The sequence below is a fragment of the Sapajus apella genome, unplaced genomic scaffold, assembly GCF_009761245.1.
Source record: "Sapajus apella isolate SASKATOON/1434 unplaced genomic scaffold, GSC_monkey_1.0 scaffold25, whole genome shotgun sequence".
In the NCBI taxonomy this organism is placed as follows: Eukaryota; Metazoa; Chordata; class Mammalia; order Primates; family Cebidae; genus Sapajus; species Sapajus apella.
In genome coordinates, this window is record NW_022436965.1 from 4,997,853 (window position 1) to 5,024,814 (window position 26,962).

General features: G+C 34.6%; 1 protein-coding gene across 7 annotated transcripts in view; it reads right to left on the bottom strand.

Moving 5' to 3' along the window:
• Positions 1–26,962, bottom strand: part of HMCN1 (hemicentin 1) — a 528,603-nt gene that overhangs the window by 141,705 nt on the left and 359,936 nt on the right. For all 7 annotated transcript variants that reach the window (XM_032291619.1, XM_032291616.1, XM_032291617.1 and 4 more), the window contains 10 exons: positions 25,758–26,036; positions 24,959–25,240; positions 24,134–24,242; positions 22,903–23,072; positions 21,558–21,712; positions 17,923–18,046; positions 3,901–4,002; positions 2,933–3,109; positions 2,071–2,222; positions 701–824 (listed from right to left, as the gene is read on the bottom strand). In XM_032291619.1, the coding sequence (XP_032147510.1) occupies positions 701–824; positions 2,071–2,222; positions 2,933–3,109; positions 3,901–4,002; positions 17,923–18,046; positions 21,558–21,712; positions 22,903–23,072; positions 24,134–24,242; positions 24,959–25,240; positions 25,758–26,036 (1,674 nt within the window). The remainder of the gene's footprint in view (positions 1–700; positions 825–2,070; positions 2,223–2,932; positions 3,110–3,900; positions 4,003–17,922; positions 18,047–21,557; positions 21,713–22,902; positions 23,073–24,133; positions 24,243–24,958; positions 25,241–25,757; positions 26,037–26,962) is intronic.

The following is a 26,962-nucleotide window of genomic DNA, read 5'->3' on the forward strand; positions in this document are numbered from 1 at the left end:
AAATAATTTCATTATTCCATGAACTAAGGAATATAATGCAAATAAAGGCACAGAAAAAAGTCTAAAAGAATTCTGAATGTAAAGGTGTACTGCAATGTGAACTAATGAGCATAATATATAAATGGAGATCAAGAGGCCCCAATTTTTTTCCGGGGCTCTTCTGCTGTGATGGGATGAGGTATTCCCTTTTGTGGGCATTGTGAGCAGCATTGAGGGTGGACGATAACTTGAATTTTGCCTAAATTTATATTGAGCTGAACATTTTGCTTCTTATAGAGCCTTTAATTCACAAACATAGTATTGATCACAAAATAGGCTGATTATAAATGATTAGAAAGTAATAAAAATCATGGCTTTGAATAGTATGAATGAAGAAAGCTACTTGAAAAGATACTTGCTTCAGTAAGAAGATTCTCTCTTCAAAGGGCAGAGCTGCTATCCACAGTCATGGTTTTCAGAGTACTCTATAAAACCAACACCCTGCTTACTGGATGTGTGCATTTTACTTTCTCAGAACTTTAAGAAAGAAAATCATCCAAGGTCAGATATAAGGCAGAAGAGAATTTGATTTGAATTGATCCTGTGATATCATTTCTAAGGTTCATTGTTCTTTATTGTCAACTTCCCTTAACTTTCTCAATGATTTTTAGGACCCAAACACATCTACATCAGAGCAGAATTAATTATTAAAATGTCTCACCATATACTCTGAGGTCAACGTCCCTTTGTTTTTCCCCAGCAGCATTCACTGCCACACAGGTGTACCTTCCTGTGTCACTGATTTGTGCACTGGTCAGTGCTAGGATTCGACCACCAGAGAGAACCTATCAATGATAAGAACGCTAAATAACGAAAATGTTCCTGAGAATAGTAGGTATAACAGACTTTTTCTCTTTTTTTTTTTTTAAGGCTAATAAGTTGACATTTGCCTTTTAGGAAGATTTTCTGTTGGATATTTTCAAGTAGGCAAACATCATATAATACCCTTTTCATCTTTTCAGTGGAAGGATGTAAGAGGCTAGAATTAAATTTGGTAATGACCACTGAAAATAAGTCTTTACATACAGCATCAAATGAAAGTCAAATTCTATCCATACTCACTATAAAGAGATAGAAAGAGAGGATAGAATTAAATTTGGTAACAACCACTGAAAACAAGTCTTTACATACAGCATCAAATGGAAGTCAAATTTTATCCATACTCACTACTAAAGAGATAGAAAGAAGCCAGGAAAGAAACATGAGTGGGAATAAGAGGAGCTAATTCTCTTTCTAATTTTTCTTTCGGTGAATAGGCAAGAAGCTAAAATTAACAACAAAATAGTAGCCAAATTAAGTAATAAGCTACATTGATTATCCTTTTATCCCCTGGGTTCAGTTGTATTTCTAAATTATTGACATTAACTCTGGATCTTCTATGATCCCAAATTTTGAAAACATTAGATTTTCAAGAAAACCTGAAGAAATAGAATGTTAAGAGAACTATGCTTTCTGTTAGGCAAGAGAAAATTAAATTTTAAATTAGGTATATGTGCATTTCTGTATTTTTAATTTTGATTCAATATAATGCATTTAAAATTTTTCTAGGACTGCAATTTTATTTATCATGATATTTTCATTATAATTTTTCTTACTGTATTATTTGATGTTTTTATAAAAGTATATATGCTCTGTATAGTCTCTGATTCATTATTATTTCAAGACATTTAAACCTAAATTCTACCAGAAAATTCCTGTTTGTTGATTAACATTTCTTTGTGTAAAGTATCTATTATGGCAGTGGCAGAACATAGATTGGGGCAGGTATAAAGCAACAAATATCTAAAATAAATGGTCAAAATATAACACCTACAAATAAGGCAAGGGAACTCTTAGAAACAGTGAGCTTTTAATGAATCGTTTAGGTATCCCAGTTATGCGTCCATGGTGTTTATGGTGGCATATGTGTAATTTAAAAAATAGCATCTGTTAATTCTTGTTCTCTAAATCTCTTCAACAGTTTTACCTTTGTGTACTTCCTGTACTGAATAATCAGGCTGTAAATTCCACCAATGAAATGAATGAAGGTACCTGTATTCCATTAGAAAAACTAGAAACAGGACTCCCATCTTTCAACCAGGTCAGACTTGGAGCAGGAATACCTCTGGCTTCACATTCTAACCTCACCGGATTATTAACCACCACTGCCACCATGTTATTGCTGCCAGAAATTGAAGGGGGTACTGGAAAAAAAAAATGAAAGTAAGAAATGTTAATATCACAGAGTTTGTGATCTCAAGTGACGAAAACCATATGTAATGTCTACAGTATTGTGTTCTTATTGGAGGGTTTGTTTGCTTGTTTTTGGTAAGTTCTTTCACATCTCTTACTTAAGATCTAATAATAGCCATCCTGTGAGGTAAATAGGCAAGTATCAATTTGTCTATTTTGCAGATGAGGAAAAAGGTTTTGCCAATTTGTTTAAGAAATCAGTTTTTAATGCCAGAGTGGATTTTTATTTCTTGATTTCTTGTGTGTGTGTGTGTGCATGTATGTGCAGTATACCCCTTCACTGCTTCCACTGTAGTAAGTTAATTACCAAATCCTCTTGAAAGCATTATTAGAGATAATCACTCAAAAACATGTCATTAACTAATACCTATGATTCTTTTAGAAAGCATTTACAAGCAGGGTTTTTTTGTCATTAGCTAACAGTATCTTTGATTATTTCAACAACTCATTGAAAGCAAACTTTAGTCAACAGCATGTGAAAATTGAGCATTTTGATAGGAATCAGGAATAAGCACACTTATGGGTTTTAGAACACTGTGCCCTTACATAAAGATGACAATAACACACTCTGTTAAATACTTACACTAGAATTTTATAGAAGCACTTAATCATTTTGAATGCTTCTTTACCCCAGAATGAATCTAGGTGAAGTAGCACTAACCGTGAACTTGCAGACTGTAAAATAATTCTGTAGCTCCCGCTGAGTTGATGGCCACACATTTATACATGCCAGCATCTGAGATTTGGGCACTTTCGATATCAATGATCTGTCCTCTGTTCAAGAAAGTCATACTGGTGGAACCTGAGAGTAGGCGATTATCTTTGTACCATGTAATAACTGAAAGAAGAAGGGGAGAAGATGGTCTATGTAAACATTTTTAAAATTATATTTACTAAATCGGATCTTAGCTAAGTCACAACTCCTTTATTCTCATACTTATCATTTGAATTTAATCTGATTAAGTAATCATCTCTTTAGCTTTGATTTTTAAGAGAAAGTAATTCTAAGAAAAATACCAAGAGCCAAGTCGGAGAATCTTGAAAATGAATTTAGAGGAAAGATATTCTTTACTATCTTTAATATATCAATATTATTTAATAGCAAACTTTCAACCTATCTATTTCTTTGTTGTATGTTTCTTCTCATCTATAGAATTTTGGCTATATGTCTAATCAAACCAAACACTATACACACTATTAGCCTCAAAAAATTTATGTTGTTACTGATTCATATGAATAATCTACCAGTGACGGGAATATACAAAATAAAGTGGTAGTCTCATTAGAATGACGATTTGATCTAGTTTCATTAAGATACTTTTAAGTTAAAAAAACTTTCAGCATAAATGGATGTAAACAACCATGTGGGTCTTTTGGCCACAATATTGACAATAAAATGATTAAGGTATTCACATATTTCTACATTGTTTAAATACATTGTTTCATGCAGTTAAAAGCAATAAAAATTCAAAAATGTTATCTACCTAATATTCTTATCAATGTTTCACTCATGAAATATATTCTATAACCTGTTCTTTAATAGTAATTAGTATATTATGCACAAAAGCAGTTGCAGTTACTCTCAGAAATCTTAAAATATTAAGTTATAGAGTCCAAAAGTAAACATACCAGGCACAGGATTTCCAGCTGCCTTGCACTCCAGCTGTACAGGGTTGCTCACCACCACAGTCTCATTCAGCATCTTCCCTGAGTCTTCCAGACTAGGTGGTTCTGTAAGAGGCCCAAACAGATAATTATTTCTTATTAATAGAATTTTTAAGCTGAAATTGTTTGCTCAATTCAAATTATAATTTTTCTTCCCTTCTTATTTTTTTTCACATATACATACTGATCTATTTGGAATAAAAGTATACTATTAAATAGATTGAAGAACAGGATTTAAAAAAATCTTAAGTTTTCTGGATCACACATTTCTCTGTGTCCAGATAGGAAAATCTTTAGAATTAAAGAAAAGTTAAAGAAACATTTTTTATAGTACTTAATCTGATTGGTTTGGTGAGTAACTATCTTTGCCAAGAAGTAATTAATCTACTAAATTTGAACTCTTCCAGTGAAGAAGAAATCAACATCTTAAAATATCTTACTTAATCTTTGGACAGTAATTTGGATAGCATCTTTGGACTGTCTTAAACTATTTCAGAAAAATTAGAATAATTTTTGCATGTGTCTTGGCAGGATTTTCCTTTTGATATAAAATTTATACTTAAGTTAATCACAAAATAAAACAGAAAAGTACATTTTCAACTTTAAATAATTACTGATAATGCTGATCTGTTGTTATTTAACGTACTTGGAAAGTAGGAATTCATAAAGTCTGAGAAGCATAATGTAAAAGAAATAACTTGGAACATTAATGCCATGTTTTCAACAGTATCTCAAGAAGTGTGAGAGGCATACCAGGGTTTACAAAATTACAAGTGAACTAAAGATTGTGTCTTGTTTGAAGAAGATACTGTAAATTAGTATCTGAAGTTGATAGAAAAACACACATTTTAAGGATTTGCTAAATTTAACTAATTCAATGCACTAGAGACCCTCAACCCACATACAATCAATAAATCCATCAATCCATTAATCTACCAAAAACAGGAAAGGGGGAAAGAAGGACAGAAAACAAGAAAAAATAGTAGAATTAAGTAAAATGGCAGAAATAAAATTAAATATACAAATATGAATGAGTTCATTTCATTGTTTAATAGACAGTTTTAACATTAAAAATAGTGACTTTTTGACACTTTAATACTTACATGGATGATATGGTTTGGCCATGTCCCCACCCAAATCTCATCTTTAATTGTAATTCCCATAATTCCCTCATGTTGTGGGAGAGACCCAGTGGTAGACAACTGAATCATGCAGGCAGTTTCCCCCATACTGTACTTGTGCTAGTGAATAAGTCTCATGAGATCTGATGATTTAGAACCATGAGACTGGCTTGGCTCTCATTCTCTTGTCTGCCCCCATGTGAGACATGTCTTTTGCCGTCCTCCATGATCAAGGCCTCCCCAGCTATCTGGAAATGTGAGTCCATTAAACCCCTTTCTTTTGTAAATTACCTGGTCTCAGGTATGTCTTTATCAGGGCAGCATGAAAATGGACGAATACAATGGGTTACAATGATTTTTTTAATTAAAAAATCTAAGTGGATAAGGAGCACAAATAAAAACCCACAAAAAATATTACAATAAGGAGCTGGATGAAGATATACAACAATTTGAGATCAATTTCTGACAACTATACAAAGCAAAAATTATTGAACGTGACAAAGCAACATCATTTATATTAACATGCTACAATTGATGAATAATATTATATAATAACAGTACTTTATGCATTGACCAACAAAGCAAAAATTGTTAAGAAGCAAGGAAAATTTGAAAACTCTAAAAGTGGTGTATTTTAATATGTCCTCCTCAGAACTTGGCATGTAGTGAAACAAAAAATGCAATAGAAAGAATATGAAAAATAAAAGTACCCATCCAGATTGTGTATGCATATATGTATGTGTGTGTTTGGGGATTTGTAGTTATCAAAGAATATATATGTTTTTCAAATGACAATGGATAATTTTCAAAATGAAATATTAGCCCACAAAATACCAATTAAAGTATTTTATATTCACAATTTAATAAAACTATAAAATATAAATAAGCAACAAAATTATAAAGCTATATCTACATGGGATAAAATCTCATTAAAGATAAAATCAAGATAAGAGTATAAGTTTAGAAAAACATAAAATGAAACTGATTAATATTAAAACCTATAGGATGTCACTAAAGCCAAATTAGCATATTTTAAAACTAAGAAATAATGAAAACAAAGTCCTAAGCACTCAACCCAGAATTTAGAAGAAGACCAATACAATAAACCAAAAGAGACTAGAAATAAGTAATAGAAATAAAAGCAGAAAACAAACAAAATCAAAGAAGATAATAAAACTCAAAGTTGTTTTTTAATAAGTCTAAAATAAAGTCTGTTTTCAAAAGTAGATGTCCTTTGGGTCAGATCTCTTTTGTTCTGGGAGTTGTTCCCAAAGACTCACCCTAGACCATCCTCTACTCTTAAAATTCCTTTTTTATTCATTTAATTCCATGTAGTAACCCTAACTGTTTGAAATGCCTAGAATGTTTCTGTTTTCTGCACTGAATTCTGATTATCAACACAATATTTATGGACATAAAATCTCTAAATATGGCTATCTAACTTTTCCAACTGGAAAAGAAAAAAGGAAAAATAATCAGTCCATGGCACATTCTTTCAAAATAGCTTTTTAAATACTTGAAGCCTTCTGGACTGAAGTGCTCACTGAAGAATTTGACAGACTACATAGCTGCTGCAATAAAACACTATGATGGGAATAAGAAATACAAGAGCTATGGAATGGGTTGGTGATTTCTCACTTCACTAGAGAATTTAAAAAAAGAAAGATCGGATGTCAGCAACAATGCCAGACTAAGGACCAACAAATCTACTCCTTCATTAAAGAAACAAAAACATTGAAAACATCATCAAAATCAACCTTCTCAGAAGTTGGGAAATTAACCAAAGACTTGCAAAAATCCAAAAAGTATTTATTAAAAATAAATAGCTAAACTTCATTAAGAACAGTGAGTTTTGTGGCATTTTAACTGACCTAGCCCTGTCATCCTCTCTCCAGCTCAGTCAAACTTGAAAACAGAGTCCAATAGTCACAGTGAAAAAAGCAGCCTACCAGATACTGAAGGAAGTGCAACAGGTTTTGAGCTACCCGAAAGTATCATTCTGAGAGAACTGTCATTATTTGACCTGTCTGGCCTTTCCTTGAAAATCCCTATTTGCATGATTTGTCTTTATTTAACCAGACTCAAGGTTCTGTCAGCACAAACCTTTTCCTCAGGGGGATTTTAACGTCTGTAAAAACAGACTTCATCAAACATATACAGAAAAGTTAGTTTCCTTATACTTCTATAACAAATTATCTCAAACTTGGTAGCTTAAACAATACAAATTTATCTTATAGTTTTATAGGTCAGAAGTCCAACATGGCCTGACTGGGTTAATATTAAGGTATCAGCAGAGCTGAACTCCCTTCTGGAGGGTCTAGAGGAGAATCTGTTTCCTTGCCTTTTCCAACTTCTAGAGGCCATTTCCTCCATCTTCAAAGCCAGCAATGGGCAGGGCATATGAGGATATGTGGAGCATTCTTCTCACATTATGTCACTCTGATATTCTGCTTCCCTTTTCCACATTTCCTTATGATTACATTGGGTTCATCCAGATAATTAGGGATTATTTTCCTATTTTAAGGTCAAGTGATTAACAACCTTAATTGCCCTTTACGATGTAACCTAACATATTAATAAGTTCAAGGATAAGGATATGAACATTTGGGAGGATGCCAGTATTCCGCCTACTTAGTAATGAATCAAGGTACAACAATGAAAACCAGCAACAAAAATGATGACAATAAAAACCATGAGGAGAGAAGGATATGATTTCTGGAGTTGCCACATTATATTATTTAAAATATCTACTTTTTCAACAAAAAAAATCACATATTCTAAGAAACAAGATAGCATGGCTCATACACAGAAAAAGAAGCAGAACAGAAACTGTCCATCAAGAAACCTAGATATTGGATATACTAGACAAAAACTTTAAATCAGTTATTTCACATACAACTGGCCCTCTCTATCTGCAGTGTCAATCAACCACAGATTAGAAATTTTTTAAAATAAAAAAGAATAATACAACAATAAAAATTAATACAAATAAAAAATGTAGTAAACTACTAATTACATAGCATTCACATTGTATTGAGAATAAAGTTATCTAGAGAGATTAAACTATATAAGAGGATGTGCTACATACAAATATTATATAATTTAATGTTTATCTCATAGTTTTGGAGTACAGGTGGTTTTTGATTACATGGATAAGTTCTTTAGTGGTGATTTCTGAGATTTTAGTATACCCATCACTCGAAGAGTGTATGCTGTACCGGATATGTTATCTTTTATCCCTCATCCCCCTGTCGTACTTCCCCCATGAATCCCCAAAGTCCATTATATCATTCTTCTGCCTTTGCATCCTCATGACTTAGCTCCCACTTATAAGTGAGAACATACAAGATTTGGTTTTCCATTCCTGAGTATATATATATATACACACACACACACACACACACACACACACACACACGTGTATATATATATATACACACACACATATATATACATATATATGCTTATATGTATATACACACACATATACATATATATGTATATGTATACATGTATATGCGTATATATATATGTGTGTATATACACACACACACACACACACACACACACACATACATACACACACCACATTTTCTGTAACCACTCATTGGTTGATGGGCACTTAGCTTGGTTCCGTATCTTTGCAAATGCAAACTGTGCTGCTGTAAACATGCATGTGCATGTGTCTTTTTCATATAATGACTGCTTTTCCTTTAGGTAGATACCCAGTAATGAGATTGCTGGTTCAAATGGCAGTTCTATTTTTGGTACTTGAAGTAATCTCCATACTGTTCTCCACAGTGGTTGTACTAATTTACATTCCCACCAGCAGTGCAAAAGTATTCCCTTTCACCACATGCACACCAACATCTTTTTTTTTTTTCTTTTTAATTATGGCCATTAGTTCCTTCTCATGCTGCTAATAAAGACATATCCAAGACTAGGTAATTTATAAAGGAAAGAGGTTTAATTGACTCACAGTTCAGCATGCCTTGGAGGTCTCAGAAAACTCATAATCATTCTGAAGGGGACGCAAACACATCCTTCTTCACATGGTGGTAGCAAGGAATAGTGCAGAACAAAGGTGGGGAAAAGCCCCTTATAAGACCACGCAGATCTCATGAGATCAGCATGGAGGTAACCACCCCATGATTCAATTACCTCCCATTGGGTCCTTCCCATGACATATATAAAGATTCAAGATGAGATTTGGGTGGGGTCACAGCCAAACCATATCAGCCATTCTTGTAGGAGTAAGGTGGTAGTTTATTGTGGTTTCAATTTACATTTCCCTGATGATGAGTGATGTCAAGCTTTTATTCACATATTTGTTGGCTGCTTGTATATCTTTGATAATTGTATATTCACATCCTTTGCCAACTTTTTGATGGGATTATTTCTTTTTTCTTGCTGATCTGTTTGAGTTCCTTGTAAATTCTGGATATTGGTCCTTTGCCAGATGCATAGTCAGCTAATGCTTTCTCCTGCTCTGTGGGTTGTCTGTTAACTCTGCTGATTATTAATTTTGCTATGCAGAAGGTTTTTAATTAGTCCCATTTATTTTTGTTTTTGTTGTAACAAATACTATATAATTTTATGTAAGGAACTTGAGCATCAACAAATTTTGGTATGCATGTGAGGTCCTAGAGTCAATTCCATGTGGATATTGAGGGATGACTGAATGTTTCAAGAATTATGGAAACCATGCATAAAGAACCAAAGAAAAATAGCTGAATTATTACTAACTATAGAGTATTAATCAATAGACAGAAATTACTTTTAAAACCCAAATAAAAATTCTAGAATTCAAAAGAGCAACAAAGACTCAACAGCATATTTAGGCTGGAAGAAGGTAAAAATCAACAAATTTGAAGACTGGTCAATTGAGATGATAATCCAATTTTAGAATAAAAAGAAAAAGGAATAAAGAAAAGTGAATAGAGCCTCTAAGACTTGTAGAAACACCAACAAACATAATGGGGGTACCAGAGGAGGGGGAAAAGAGAAAGGTACAGACAGAATGCCTTAAAAAGGAGTAACTGAAATGTTCCCAAATTTGAAGAAAAAACATCAATCTATATATGTAAGAAGCTTAAAAAAAAACTCTTAGATAAACTCAAAGAAATCCCCACCAAGACACCAAAACCAAACTGTTTAAAACCAACAACTAAGAAAGAATCTTGAAAGTATTAAGAGAGGAGTGACTTATGTACAGAGATCCTCAATACAACCAACATCCAATTTCTCATCGAAAAACACAAAGGCCAGAAGGTAGTAAGATGAGAAAGTCAAAGTGCTGAAAGAAAATGACTATCAACCAAGAATTTCATATCCAGAAAATCTGTCTTTTAAAATTAAAGAAGAAATTAAGATATTTCTAGAAGAACAAGACCCCTGCTCTATGATAAATACTAAAAGGAGTTCTTTAGGTTGAAATGAAACAGTAACTCTAATACACACAAAAGAATAAAGTCCACTGGTAGAGGTAACTAAATAAGTAAATATGTAAGAAGTAAAAACTGTATATTTTGCTCAGAACTCATTTTCTCGCCTATTGATTTAAAAGATGATAGTATAAAGCAATAATTGTGTCAATGGACACTTTAAAAAATGTAATTTGCATAATAATAGCACAAAAGAGGGGAGAGAGAGCTAATTAGGAAAAAATTTTTGTATACTATTGAAATATAAATTTTAATGGAAATTAAATTGATATTAATCCAAATACTATTAAATATTATTAAGATTCTAATTATAGTACTCAGGAAAACTGTAGTAAATTAAGATTCTAATTATAATACAGGAAAATTATAGTAAGTCACTACAATCAGAAATGAAAGCAGGGTCATTACTAGCAATCTTACAGAAATTTAAACAAAACTATAGAAGAAGATTATAAACAATTGCATGCCAACAAATTAGATAACCTAGATTTAAAAAAAATTTTAGAAAGATACAAACTGCTAAAATTGACTGAATTATACACTCTAAAAGGGTGAATTTTCTAGTATGAGAATTATATCTGTGGTCTCTTTGTGAATAACAAGCTCAGAATTTTTTAATTGTACTTTAAGTTCTGGGGTACATGTGCAGAACATGCAGGTTTGTTGTATAGGTATACACGTGCCATGATGGTTGACTGCATCCATCACCCCATAAGATATTTCTCCTAATGCTATCCCTCCCCCTGCCCCGCAGCCCCTTACAGTCCCTGGTGTGTGATGTTCCCCTCATTGTGTCCATGTGTTCTTAATGTTCAACCCCCACTTATGAGTTAGAACATGCAGTGTTTGGTTTTCTGTTCTTGTGTTAGTTTGCTGATAATGATGGTTTCCAGCTTCATCCATGTCCCGGCAAAGGATGTGAACTCATCTTTTTTAGGGCTGCATAGTATTCCATGGTGTATATGTGGCACATTCTTTATCCAGTCTATCATTGATGGGCATTTGAATTGGTTCCAAGTCTTTGCTATTGTGAACAGTGCTGCAATAAACATACATGTGCATGTGTCTTTATAATAGAACGATTTATAATTCTTTGGGTATATATCCAGTAATGGGATTGCTGGGTCAAATTATATTTCTGGTTCTAGATCCTTGAGAAATTGCCACACTGTCTTCCACAATGATTGAACTAATTTACACTCCCATCAACAGTGTAAAAGCGTTCCTATTTCTCCACATCCTCTCCAGCATCTGTTGTCTCCTGACTTTTTAATGATCGCTATTCTAACTGGTGTGAGATGGTATCTCATTGTGGTTTTGATTTGCATTTCTCTAAAGACCAGTGGTGATGAGCTTTTTTTCACATGTTTGTTGGGTGCATAAATGTCTTCTTTTGAGAAGTGTCTGTTCATATCCTTTGCCCACTTTTTGATGGAGTTGTTTGGTTTTTCATTCCTGTAAATTTGTTTAAGTTCTTTGTAGATTCTGGATATTAGCTCTTAGATGAGTAGACTGCAAAATTTTTCTCCCATTCTGTAGGTTGCCTGTTCACTCTGACGATAGTTTCCTTTGCTGTGCAGAAGCTCTTTAGTTTAATTAGATCCTATTTGTCAATTTTGGCTTTTGTTGCCATTGCATTTGGTGTTTTAGTCATGGAGTCTTTGCCTGTGCCTATGTCCTGAATGGTATTGCCTAGGTTTTCTTCTAGGGTTTTTATGGTTTTAGGTCTTATGTTTAAATATTTTATTCATGTTGAGTTAATTTTTGTATAAGGTATAAGGAAGTGACCCAGTTTCAGCTTTCTGCATATGGCTAGCCAGCTAGCCATAGGAGGTTGCAGTGAGCTGAGATCACACCATTGCACATGCCAGCCTGGGTGACAGTGTGAGTTTCTGTCTTAAAACAAACAAACAAACAAACAAACAAACAAATGCTTTAGAAATGTCAAAACATAATTTAGTAACTAAAAGAGGAAAGCTAACGACTAAGGGCCTTGTAGAGAAAAGCTCTTTGAGTATGTTACTAGCACATGGTATTGACAAAGAAGTAGACCAGAACCCACTGAATCTTGAGGGGATTGTTTGCCAAACAATTATAATCCTGCCTACAAAGCATGTGACGGTTCAGTGCCTCAAACACCAGAGATGTTCTAATGTAAGTCCATACAAAAATATTTTAAAAGCCCAATTTCTTTCTCATTTTGAGGTAAAAAGTAAATACGAATATAAATTCCATTGCTCCCTTCTAGCATTGAAATGCATAGTGTTGAAACTTAGGAGATCATTGCTCTAGATAGAGCAGCAATAAAGTAACAATATCTTATGATCTTATTTTAATAATAAGATGTCTGCATTCTCCAGGAAGGTTGAATTCCATTCAGTTTGCTGGGTTTTCTTTCTTTTCCCAAAAGCTGCATGTACATATCATGCCAAAACCACAATACCTTCTTCTTGACACATTGTCTGCGAGATTTTGCCTATTATTTAATTATGCAGGTCATGAATAGCCCTTCAAATCCTGGTTAAATTTCAGGTAGTACAAAAGTGATCTAAATGTAATTTTGGTGAGTTAATATTCTCTATCTACTGAATAAATTAATCTAGACCAAGAAAATCATAGAGTCCTGAACTGAAGTTATCCATGAAAAAAGAAAATGTTCCCTACAACATTCCCGATTCTCCTTTAGGCCACAATTGAGCTATTAAACAAAACACAGAAATGATAGAGGAACCATTTTTGAGTGGGTGTGAGCAGATGTTAGCCAAGCAAATACTTTTTGAGAAACAAAATAAAAGTAAGGGGTGCTCTACTAATGTTTTTACCAGACAACTAATACAGACCCAAGAGAGTTCCTGGCCAAGAGCAAAGGCAGGAGGACTTTAGAGATATTTGTCAAAATGGTGCAGTGAGAAGGGCCAGAAGTCAAATATGTGTTTTGCCAGAGAGACTTTATGCTGCCATTTACAGATGCTGAGTAGGAGCAAGGCACCAGGCTAAGATTTTCACATGTAGTGTTTCATTTAATCCTCACTCAACCTCCATAACTGTGGTGTACTCTCACTATCCTTCTCACTTTACAGATGAGGAAGGTAACTCTTCATCCTGCAGTTACTAATTGGCAATGTAGAAAACTAACTTTGAAGCCACAATATTGTGCTTTTTCTGGGTGCTTCACCTTGGTTGATGTTTTTTCCTGGGAAATAATTGTGTGCAGAGAAAATGAATGCTTGGGCTATTAGACTCCAAATAATCATTTGTTTGTGGAAACATCTGTTTCACTTGGCAAATATTTGAGGTTTAGATATAATTTCATAGTTTGGTCTAGGGAATAAAAACTTCCAGAATTATTAAACTTTGATGATCAAAAAGACCACCTACTGAGGGCTCTTGCCCTTTATAAAAGACAGAACCTCCTCACCCTGGAAAACAACATGAGAACGTTTCTCTTCTCTTGATCATGACTTGGTCTCCTCGTTCAGGAGAACAGGCACCCTTACTATAGCTTTTAGAAACAACTTTTGCTATGGTTGAGAAGAATGGCAGTATCTAAACTATTTTCATAAGAAAGGAAAACACTAAACAATTGGAACACTGAATTTTTTTAAAATTAGACATTTTTGGATGACAACTGTAGTAAATGCACATTTGCTGAATGTGGTATTCATCAATAAAGACTGGGATTAAAAAAACAAAACAAAACTGGGCCGGGCATCGTGGCTCACACCTGTAATCCCAACACTTTGGGAGGCTGGGGTGGGAAGATGTCTTGAGCCCAGGAGTTCAAGACCAGCCTGGGCAACATGATGAAATCTCATCTCTACAAAAACTATAAAAGTTAGCCAGGCATGGTGGCATGTGCTTGTGGTCCTAGTTACTAGGGAGGCTGAGGTGGAAAGATCACCTGAGCCCAGGGAGATCCAGGCTGTAACGAGCCATGATCGTGCCACTGCACTCCAACTTGGGTTACAGAGTGAGACTTTGTCTCTAAAAACAAAAAACCCTGACTTCAAAAGTAACTATAGGTTTGGCTGACAACTTAATAACTGAACCTAATTACATAAGGATTGCTGCCCTATAGGTTTTGCAATGCCTCTTTTTAAATACATCAAATAAGAATTGTAGGCAATACTTTGGAAGCATTCAAAGAGCAGGAGTATTAATAGGACTAGTTCCTCTTTTGTTTCTCAGACTGTAACTTCTGCTATTGACTGCTAAGTTTGATTAACTTTTTTATGAAACTAAATTCTCATATATACAGTAATTGGAACAATCCAAATTCAAATACTCAAGTATTTCAATGTATGCTATCCTTTAAGCCACGCTTTTCACATCCTATTCTTATATAGTTGTCCACATTATATTAACTTGTCATTTTAACCAGAGGTCTTTTTGAAGTCTATCATCAACCTGTCTCTTAGATCTTCCTAGATTTTTTAAACATCTCCAATTATCAGTAAAGTTATTAATACAAGTACTGAAGAGGACAGAGTCAGGTTTGGAGCCTTATGTGTCCAATGTGATGTTGCTGTCAGGAGTGCCAGGTGAAATGCCAGCTTTCTGTGTAGATTACCATCACACACACTCAGCCAACTGCTTTTTCCAGGCAGATTATCATTAGTATCAGATTAGAAGTGCACTTCATCATTTATTCTCTCTAAGGGGGATGAACTGTTATATGCGCAAGTCAAGATCATATTAGTTGAAATGTTTTCAGCTACTACTATAACTTACCTGTATCCTGTGATTTGCATCAGGAAGACAGTTTTATATTCTCCCTCTGATTCAGCAATTTTTAATAAGCTCTTACAATGACTAATCTTCTACTTCTCTTTCTTTTCACATTAACTCATATGTTTACCGGCCTGCCCCCTTCTCTTTGATGATTTTCCATGTAGATGTGCACCCTAATTACATCTCCTGTCAACCAACATTTTGTTAAAATATTCAGGTTAACAGACTTGTGCCTTCTTAGGCATCAGTTATGCTTTTTCTCTTCTGTTGTTCCTCTTTATTTGATGGGTTACTTGATTTCTCTCACAGACTCTGGTATTCAGTCAGTCTTGACTACATTGGCAAGTCTTTTGGCCAGTCTTTAGTGTCTGTGCCAATGTTTTTCCAAATATTGGCTCATGGACCACCTACATTAGAGGTTCTGTTTCAGGAGATCTGGGACTGGCCCAGGAAGCTGTATTTTTAATTGGCAACTCACATGTCTTTTATGAATACTGAAATTTTAGAGCATCTGTTCCAGGCAGATTCTTCCAGGACTGGAGACATACACTCTGTCCTTTATTATGCAGCAGGGATCCCCATCCCTGGACCACAGACTGATACCAGTCGATGGCCTATTAGGAACTGGGCCATACAGCAGGAGATGAGTGGCAGGAGAGCAAGCATTACCACCTGAGCTCTGCCTCCTGTCAGATCAGCAGCAGCACTAGATTCTCACAGGAGTATGAATCCTACTGTGAACTATCCGTGCCAAGGACCTAGATTGTGCACTCGCTATGAGAATCTAATGCCTGATGATCTATCACTGTCTCCCATTACCCCAGATGGGACTGTCTAGGTTCCAAAAAACAAGCTCAGGGCTCCCATTGATTCCACATTATGGTGAGTTGTATAATTACATCATTATATTTTATAATGTAATAATAATAGAAATAAAGTACCCAATAAACGTAAAGCACTTGAATAATCCTCAAACCATCCCTCTCCTTAGTCTGTGGGGAAACTGTCTTCCAATAAACTGGTCTCTGGTGCCAAAAAAGGTTGGGGCCTGCTGTTATGGAGCATTCATTTAAGTATTTTAAAACAGTCTAGAGAACAAAACATCCTTCTTTTTTAAAACACCTCAGAAAGTAGAAGTTAGCAAAGTTAGCTGCTACCATTTATTTAGTGTTTATGAAGTGGGAGATGTTTTACACCTATCATCTCTAAACCTCAAAATCATTACAGAAGTTAGATACTAATGGAAATTAAGTAGTTTAATCAAGGTAACACACATCATGTTTAGCATAGAGTTTAAACCAAAGTTGGCCTGACTCCCAAGTGCCTAAGATGGTTTCATCATGCCATTGTATCTCACTTAACTGTTTCCTCTTAGTCAGTAACAGAGACCAGATAAGAACTAAACTTGATGGGAGAGGGTAGATAAACAGCTTGCAGAAGAACAAAAGGATCCTCAGGGTAGAGAAATAAGAAAGAAGAGAGATGTCCCCCAGCATACTCTTAGAAGGAAATGTAAGTCTGAGTAGATGCTGGACACAGCTGTACAAGAGTACTAGGAAGAGACAACAGCCTTATGGGGAACGAGGCAAATGCAAGGCAACTTACAGTAGAGCAGGGTCAGCCTGTCCCCTAACCACACTAGCATGGTTAGCCAACTCCAACATGGTTACATTCAGATATTGGTCTCCCAACCATGATTCGGTGAAAGAATAAAGGCCCACATGGTTTATGTATGTAGATGTCACAAAGTTAGGTGTTCATATTTCAGGGACTGGGAAAAGAATAAATTAGTTTATTGGAAACATTTAGGAAACTGATGATTTGATTCTTTTTAACTGGTTGATTCAAATAGAAGAAAATGTGCAAAGAAGCAAGTTAGAAGAATCTAATATCTAATTAAAGATTTTTCATTTACCTGCTGTTTACTCTTTAGTTTGTTAAATATTTTTGACTGTCTACTATATACCTGGAATTAAGCTAGGTACTAGGGCATTATTCTAGGTTTAATTGTTTGGTAAATGTGAAGTGAATATACGAATGAATGGATAAGAAAAGATGGAACAAGAAATCGTGAATTAGAGAAAATGAATAATTTGTACGTGAAAATCTTGAACAGCTTTCTGCAAATATTCTGGCTAAATTAGGAAAGTCCAGGCCTCTAATTATTGGCCTTTTCTGATGAGCCTCTAGAGATCTAAAGTCACATATTCAAGATTATGTAGTCTTTCAAGTTTAGTGTGAAGCTATTATATTAATGAGGTGCTCCATATCCACCAAGACTTCTTATTAAAGCACATTGGAGAAGATCCTGAGCCAAAGATGGCTTCTACAAAATCCTTCTTATAGCAGGCAAGAAAATTACAGACAAGAATAAAAAAATGGTGCCAACTTCTGTCTTTTCAACAATAGTTATCTGTAGACCGCTGTAAGTTAACAGAATACAGATAACTTAAAACACAGGGATGGTGTATTTAATTATGAGTTCCAGTACGTCCTGGTTTACAACCTGAAAACTGAAGATCTTAACATGAGCAATAATTACAATAATGGAAAAAAAACACTAGGGTTTTCTTCACACAGACTAATAAACACTAATTTCTTTTATACTGTAATTCAATAAAAATGAGCCCACCATGTTTTTAAAAGAGTGATACAAACATGCTTTTGTTAAGATGTAGAAATTATATTACCATGAACTTGCAGTTGAATGTGCTGTTGTGTTTCTCCAGCTGCATTGGTAGCTACACATGTGTATCTGCCAGCATCTTCCAACAGGGTTTTGGCAATTTGTAGAATTCGACCAGAAGACTGTATCTAATTGGGAGCAGAAAGCACAGAGGAATTTTGTACTTTATACTTGGATTTAAAAACAGTCACTGAAATAGAAAAATCATTTAAATATATAATATCACTATTTTCATGCCAGTATTTTAATAAACTCTTGATAGACTAGGGGGAGATCACATCATCATGCAGAAGATAATAGACTAGTTTGATTGAAAAGCCTTTTCTTATTCTCCGGAAAACACAAAATAAAATAACCTAAGGCCAACTTACTGGTATAGTTATACTGAATAAAAGACTTTAGCACTGAACTAAGACTTATGTGATGAAAATTTAAGCTATGTGGAAAAACCTGACCGCATCTATGTAAAAATTCATAAATAGTTTAAAACAATGAATTTTTATTAAATGGTCATGGGAGCCAGAAAAATAATAAAATTATAAAATACGGATAATGGGAATGCAGATAAATTTCTTCCTATTTTTCCCAATTTCTCTCTTAAGCCCATTGCAACTGGCCTCTGCCATTTTGAAACTGGTGATTCAGAGGTTATTCTTTGAAACATACTATTCAGAGGTTACCAGCAACTTCCAATCACAATATTCAGCAGCCTATATAATAAGCTCATACTCTCCTCCACCATCCATAGCATTTGGTGTGGTTGATTACTGACTCCTTGAAACTCTCTACTTTCTGGGTGTTAAAGATAAGCATTCCCTCAGGTCTAATTCTCTGACTTTCTTAGGAAATTAACTTTTAGAATCTGCTTCCTCTTCCTGTCCCACACCCAGGAAACTTTGCTGTCTGATAGTTTTTATCCAAACTCATGGCATCAATGAAAAACTTGAATGCATCTTAAATTTACAGGATAGCCTCACCTTCTCTCATGATCTCTGCATGTGTCCTTCCAGCAAGCTGCTGAACAGGTTAGTACATCAAATTTAATATATCCAAAATTAAGCTGATACATTTTTCCTTGTATCTCTAAAGTCTACTTCTGATTGCATGTTCCCAGTCTTGTTTAATGGCACCCACTATTTTTCCAGTCATCTAGGTTTTGGAGCCTACTTTGAATAATGTTAATTATGCCACTATATATTTCTCAGATCCTCTGTTTCCCATTTCCACAGCCACTATGGGATTATAATAGCTTCTTAACTGATGTTCCAGTGTCTCCAACCTCCCCAGCTGTTACCCTATCTTGCATATTGTTGCCAGAATAATTTGCTTAAAATTCAGATTTGATCCTTTAACCAGTTTCCCTTCAAAGTTCATTCATGGCTCTTCACCTTGCCCAGAATGAAATCTGAACTCAGCCTAGCTCTCCAGGCTCACCACATTTTGACCCCAAATGATCTCTCAAACTCTCCCATGTAAACTCCCACTTAACGTATTCTCCATCCATACCGTTATAAACATGTTAAGTAACACATTTATACATTTATATTCATGTCTGGACTGACACGTGATCTTTAAATGCCGTAATTTTTTTAAGACTGAACTAGGTCAGTTCTCTGCCCATTTTCATCTTACCCTTTATCCTCTCCTTGGATTAACTCATCCATGCCCATGGTTTCAAATATTGTTGATGTGCCAGTATGTCCAGCCAGACTCTCCTTTGGGCTCCAAGACCACATATTCAATGATCTACTGACATCTCCACTAGTTTATCTCATAGTCAGCTCAACCCCCAAAAGTCTAAAACTCAAATCAGTTTTCTCACCTCACACTTGTCCCCCGCCCAGTCTCCTGTCTCACTGGATGGAAGCTCTCTCCATGCTGTTGTGTAGATTGGAATCCTAGGAGTCTTCCTTGACACATCCCTCTCCTTCACTTTTCATAAACAGTCTTTCATCAACCCCTAGTGATTTAACTAATACACATCTCACCAATTTATGCAAGTATCCTCATCTGCATGGCCAGTATATGAGTCTAAATTTCCATCTTTTCTCTCTCCTAGACAAATGTAAATAGGTTCTAATTGGTTTCTAAATATCTATTATTGGCTCCTCCAATTTATTCTTTGGAATGGGTCTGAATAACGAATTAAAATGCAAACCTGATCATGTCACTCCTTTTTAAAACTCTTCAAAGGTCTCTCATTGCCTTAAAGTAAAAATAATTAACCTTACTTAAATGCCTCTTATCTAGTCTCTAGTCTTTAACATCACCTCTCCCTTGCTCTCTTCCTCAGCCCACTGGCTGGCTTTCTGGTCCTCAAGAGGTGCCATGCTCACCTTTGCTTTGTTTGCCCATGCACGTATTCTTTGAAACACTCTACCCAGTTCTCTTCCATTAATTCAACCATTTAACTTCCATAAAGTCTTCTGAACTCTACTCAGGGCTTTTCCCATAAATTTTCCTCATTCTCAAAGACTTTTCTCACCATATGTTCTTATACCTCTAGGTTTTCTTTTTAAATAATTCATTACAGTTTGCAATCCTACTTTTGTATGATAATATGACAAATATTTGTCTCCCAGGTAAACAATTGTTTACCTGCACGATGTCTGAAGGCTACAAAGTGAATCTTTCACTTGCACAAAGATGTAAGATTATTTTCATTGGATTTGGAATAGGAATTGAAACTTAACAGATATCCACCACTTCTACTAAAAAAGGAACATAACATGCCTCTCATTAGAGAAAACTCACAAGTAAAATTCAAGCCCACATTAGTCAATTAATTTGATCCTATTAGCAAAATCTATTAATGCTGATTTTAAGTGCATCCTTTAGATCATCCAGATTTGAAATTTATCTAACTATCTATATATCTATCAACCATTGATCTACTAATTTAACAAATATGTAATGAGATACAGTTATATGCCAGGGGCTATATTCACTATGAAAGATACAAAATTGAACTTATTCACTTTTTAAAAAATTGAGTCTTTGCCCTCTTGAAGCTTATAAACTAATTCTTAAAAATGCTTTTCAAGAGTTATTTTACTTCTATTTACGTAAATATGACGATCTTAATTTTACTTAATGGTGAACATTTTTGGCTTATTATTGATGAACATTGTTCAATTGTGAGACACCAGGTTTTTAACCACTAAATTAGGTATAAACCAAAGTAATATAAATAACAACCACTATCTTAAAATCGGTATCTTGAAGAATGGAATTAAAGGCTAAATAACTTTAACAATAAAGTTATTTATTAACAATAAATAACTAAAGGCTAAAAATGGAACTAAAGGCTAAATAACTTTAACAATAAAGTTATTTATTAACAATAACAATAAATAACTAAAGGCTAAAAATGGAACTAAAGGCTAAATAACTTTAACAATAAAGTTATTTATTAACAATAAATAACTTTATTGTTAAAGTTATTTAGCCTTTAGTTCCATTTTTCAAGTCAAAATATTAAGCTAAATCCTTAAAAACTGTAAGAAAAATGCATATTTTAATAAATTTTCTGTAAAATCTGTCCAACAGAAAAATCTACGGTTAAAAACAAATAATTTGATATTTCCAGGCAGACCTACGTAGCTTTCTTAGTTTGTGCTCTGTAATATTTACACTTACTTTAAGGTTTCCTTGGGCAGTGTTCACAGGTTGGTCTTCTTTTAACCATGTAATGGCTGGATTTGGAATCCCATTGGCTATGCACTGCAAGGTGACAGGCTTGTATTTCACCACAACTCTCTCAGAAAGACCCGAGGACTTGATTGTTGGAGGAACTAGATTTAAGGAAGGGAGGAAGGAAATGAAACCATAAACAGTGCGGTCTAACTTAAAAATATGCATGCAAGAACCTGAAACCTTAAAATTTAAGGGAAAAAAAAATCAAATCCCTATTTTAACAAACAATGAAATACTTTTATCCCATATATTTATTTTTTTTTTAGCAAGTTTATAGATTAGTTCTTAACTATGGATTTTTAAATCTCAAAAGAATAAGTTAAATGTATTTATGGCTACTGTAATCCACATGTGTATTTGGCTTACGTCTTTTGGTGTGTTTTACTAATCTATAATAACCTTCACTTTCTCTAGAACTACTTCATTAAGTCAAGGTGGATTTCCAGTCATATTTATACTGCATGACTCTGCCCCCTGCAAAGCTGATAGAATGTGGAATGGTAACTTTATTTAAACTGGACCTGTCAGATTTCCTCCCTCAGGAATTGGGACTGAGACTGAAAAACAGGATTATGAATATTCCAACATGGGACATAGGACTAAAAATAAAAAAATAGCAGTCCACAGAGACAGAGGAAGAATAACGTTGACATTCACAGATACTCCTTGTGGCTTCCAAGCAGCTCTCCAGTTTCTGGTTCCAGTCCTCCCTTCCCAAGCTCTGCCAGCAAGTAAGACACTTAATACCCTGGCAGAGGGCTGCATCTGTCATTAGAATAATGGTTATAATCTTAATGTGCCAGTTATGTGAATGTACTTATGTCCCTCACATCCTTCAATTACATCCTCGGCCACCATTTCTGGAAACTACTGTATTCACCAACCCTCTTTCTTCCAAGTAAAAGGGTTATGTAAGCATTTAAGGGTTTAGCCTTTTACTTGGAAGTTGCTCCTTGCCTCTTCTATCTTATTTGGTTCAATTCCTCAGACCTTGGCATTCTATGCAGAATACACTTCCTAACATTTAAGCTCTGTCTACATTTATTTATTTTCCAGAATTATTTTTCCTACTGCCTATAAGTATTTACATGATACATCTTGGCTGAGTCTTTGGGTCAGTAAAGGAACCAAAAAAAATCTGTCATTATACAACTGACATTCACATTCTTTACACTGCCTTCCACAACTCAGGATTTATTCACATTATTGAGCAACAATCTGAGTTAGATAATAAAACAATGCATAAATTAATTTAAAATGCAAAGCTCCTATTCCTTCTTCGGCATACCGTGAACAGTCACTTCAAATTCCTTCTTGCGGTCCCCAGCAGTATTTGCTGCCATGCACCGATAAAGGCCTGTGTCTGAAACTTGAGCCTGAGCAATAACCAGTTTGCGTCCATTTAATAAGATTTTGAATCCATCCCTTTCATCAATTAACTGGCCATCCTTCAGCCACCTATAGAAAAAGACAAAAGGAAGTCTGGATATATCTTTTAAGCAAATCATGTCCTAGAAGATACATAAAGTTTCTATTGTGTGTTTGTTCAATGTCCTAGTGGCTTACTCTGTAAAATAAATTGTAAATGAAAAAGAGAAGAAAAAAGGAAATCTGGCCTAACACAGAAGTTGGCATATTGATAGAACCCAATAATTGTGTGTTGAGTTATGTATTCTTCTACTAATTTTAGGCTACAAAAAAGAGACAAGTATTGGATTGTTTGTAAAACAAATGATAAATGCTTGAGCTGACGGATATGCCATTTACCATGACATGATTATTACGCATGCATACCTGTATCAAAATATTTCATGGAGCCCATAAAGATATACACCCACTATGTACCAAAAAACTAAAAATTAAAATAGAGACAAGTGCTCCTAAATATTACTCACTTCAATGTTTAAATAATAATCAGCAAAACATACACAATCTTAAAACAAGTATAAACAAAACTTTAAAATCATACAGCATTATATTTTTACACTTCTGAGTTTTGCATTTCATTTCATTTTATAATTATGTGTGAACATATCTCATTTCCTTCATTGACTAACTCTTCCTCTGCATATCCCATAGCAACTTGGAAATAAAGCTAAGTATTTAATACATGCTTTGAAAATTAAAGAATAAGAAAAAAAGAACTGGTAAACACATATGCATGCTAACTGTCTCTATTTACCTAATATATCTGGTATACTCCTTTTTACTTGGTAGTCTGTTAAACATTTCAGTACCTCAGGAAAGTATGACAATACTGCTTGATAGACTGTCTCTGTGAACTAAATGTGTAATTTCTAAGGCCATACAATGGAATTCCTCTAATTAAGCAAATTTTGGTGCCTATTGACTACCAAGTAGAAGTTGCATTGTATATAGAGCATGTCTTCTAAAAGAGGAATATAAAGAATACAATTTCATATAATCCTTTTAAATGATACAGAACACTTTTCAAGATAGCTCTAAAACACTCAAAACAAAATGCTGGAGGTATTTAGAAGACATACCAAAACCCTTACATGATAGTTGGTGGGGGAGAGCCTGTCACTTGACAATCTAGCTCCAGTAAGTTATTCACCATCACAATGAAGTATGATGTTTCATCTCCTCCTTCTATAGCTGGTGGCACTAGAAAACAACAGGAATGCAACATGCAAAGAATTGTATACAACAAAAAACACAGAATCTCACAAAGCAATACCATATTGCAGTTCAGAAGGTTGACAAGTATCATAGTAGTTTGATAAATGAAGGGCACTTGAAATGGATTATAAATACATTTTACAATAAACACTTGCCAGGATCAATAAACATGCTTTTGACATATTGTAGCTATTCCTCTATCTAGTACTATGGTGCCACTGCTGCCAGGTGAATATCAAGTTGATTCATATTTGTATTGTTTATTTTCATAAGCACAAGAGAATGAAAACCCCCAAATTGGGCATCTATACAAAAGCCTTTAATTTATAGATAAAGATACTGAGTTTAAAGGTTGCAAGATGACTTTCCAAGGCTAAGTTTCCTGTTACCTGGCATAGTGCTTATAACAAAAGACCATGCTGTTGTTCACTACAATTAGACATTGTCATTGATGTAAAAATGTATCTATGCACTTGTAAATATCAAGTATACTTATCAAAATCAGTGGAAGATTTATGTAAGATTCTACATCCTGAGACTCCAGTGACAAATCCACCTCTTGGTAATGTGCAATCCATAGTTGCACAGATGACTATATGCTCTTTTAGATTGTTTTATTATGCATGAACAAAAAAGAATTTAACAAATGAATCAGGTTTTGCTAGCAATCTGAGAACCCAGGCAGTGGCATCCTTATTTACCCAAGACATCAACTTCATATTTGATTTCCTTTTCTCCTGCCACACTGGTGGCCACACATATGTACTGTCCCCGGTCAATTTCTTGGGCACTCATGATTTCGAGTTTCTTCCCACCAGCTTCTATGCGGATATTGTCATTAGCTTTCACAGGTACACCATCTTTCAACCAGGTGAGAATGGGAGAAGGGTTTCCAGCAGCTTTACACTCCAGTGTCAGAGAATGAGCAATAACTACTTGCTTATTCAAAGGTGTGGCCAAGTCGCCTTCAATCATTGGAGGAACTAGGGAGAAACATAGCAATATTTCAAGCAATTCTTTGTGTGCACAAAATACATCCTAATAAAATAAAAAAGTTTTTGTTTTTTCTCATAAAGTGTGACCATTAAAATCTACCTATATGCCTCTCTCCTTCTAAGCTATTGAGGAAAGAATTTCTTGGTCTAGCTAATCTGTAACTGTCTTAATTATTCTGGAAACTCTAGACTGTCTGGCTTATAAAGGACAAATAGCATAGAATGATCTCAGTCCCAACAACTACTTTGCCTTTTCGGTAATAACCAAATAGTCTAGATGTTCCAAGTGCCACGGCAAAGATTAGTTTAATGAATGGACACCTTCTTGCTAACCTTAGGTTTTTAACATATTTTTCCAAATCATGGAACAAATTCTTCCAATTCCTATCCATGCATATTGAAAAAGACAAGCCCACCGAGGATTATTAGTGAATAAATTGGATATTAGCATATGAGAAAGCATAGGCAGGAAAGGTATGTAATTACAGCATATGTTGTTCCTTACCATAGACATCCACATGGAATGATTTTTCAGCAGTTCCAGCAACATTGGCTACATGACACATATATGTTGCTGAATCAGAGACCTGTGCTCGAGGAATATGAAGATATTGTCCTTTATCAATATAAAGTGCTTGTGAGCTGGACATGATTGGTTGGCCATCCTTATACCAAGTAATAGCAGGCATTGGAAGCCCCCGTGTTTCACATTCTAGTTTAATAACACTGTTGATCAATACTGATATATCTGTGGTGACATTTCCTCCTTTAATAGTAGGTGGAACTACAAAGGATTTTAGAACAAAAACAAGTCATTTAACTTTCAGCATCTTCATCAAAATCTTAAATGCTCTAGATGTTTAAACAACGCATCTAAGGTAAATTAAAGACAATTAGGAAGTCTGTGATTTATCTCCTGATAATGAGTTTCCTGTCTTGTCAAAACCATCTTTACCATTCCCCTTTTGGGTTTCAGATTTCAGTAAAAACAAAGTCACAGATTATTTTTCACAGAGTCATTTAGGTTCAAGAGAGCATATTAGAATAACTAAGATAGTTATATTTAACCAACAAAGCAAAACAAAATAAAACCCCACTCAAATTAGATACAGCAAGTTTCAAATCAGGCCAAGGGAGTGAAAATGTCACATGTGGTACAACTGTATGCCCTGTCACCAAGAAATACTAAGGTCTAAGTGCTTTCAGAACCAGCTATTCATAATAGCTGCGGAGTTTTCAATTTTTGCTTCTTGCTGTTTTTTTCCTTTTTCTGGGGGGAAGTAGGGGACTGCCAAGAGTCCATTCACTCAGCTTTACTCATCCAATTGTCTACATGTGTATCTCCCACAATTCAGCAACCACAGGTCTGGCTTCTCACACTACATAAGGACTATACTGTTGGAAAAACAACTGAAGTCACTCTGTCTTTGCTGAGAAGTCTAAATATGGTCATTCCAGGATTATGCTATCATTGCAACAATTTAAAAGAAATTAAATGGCATGTATATGAATTTGAGTATCAATTAATCTTAATAAACCTTTAAATTTTAGAATGGAATACTTTATAGAATGTTTTTCTTATAGTTAAACTAGGATTATGGGTTTTGAGAGGGAGACCATACAGGTAAAGTGCCATTTTCATCACATGCTACCAAAGATACATACTATCAACATGACTTATCACTGAGGCCTGTGCTAAGTCACGTTGAT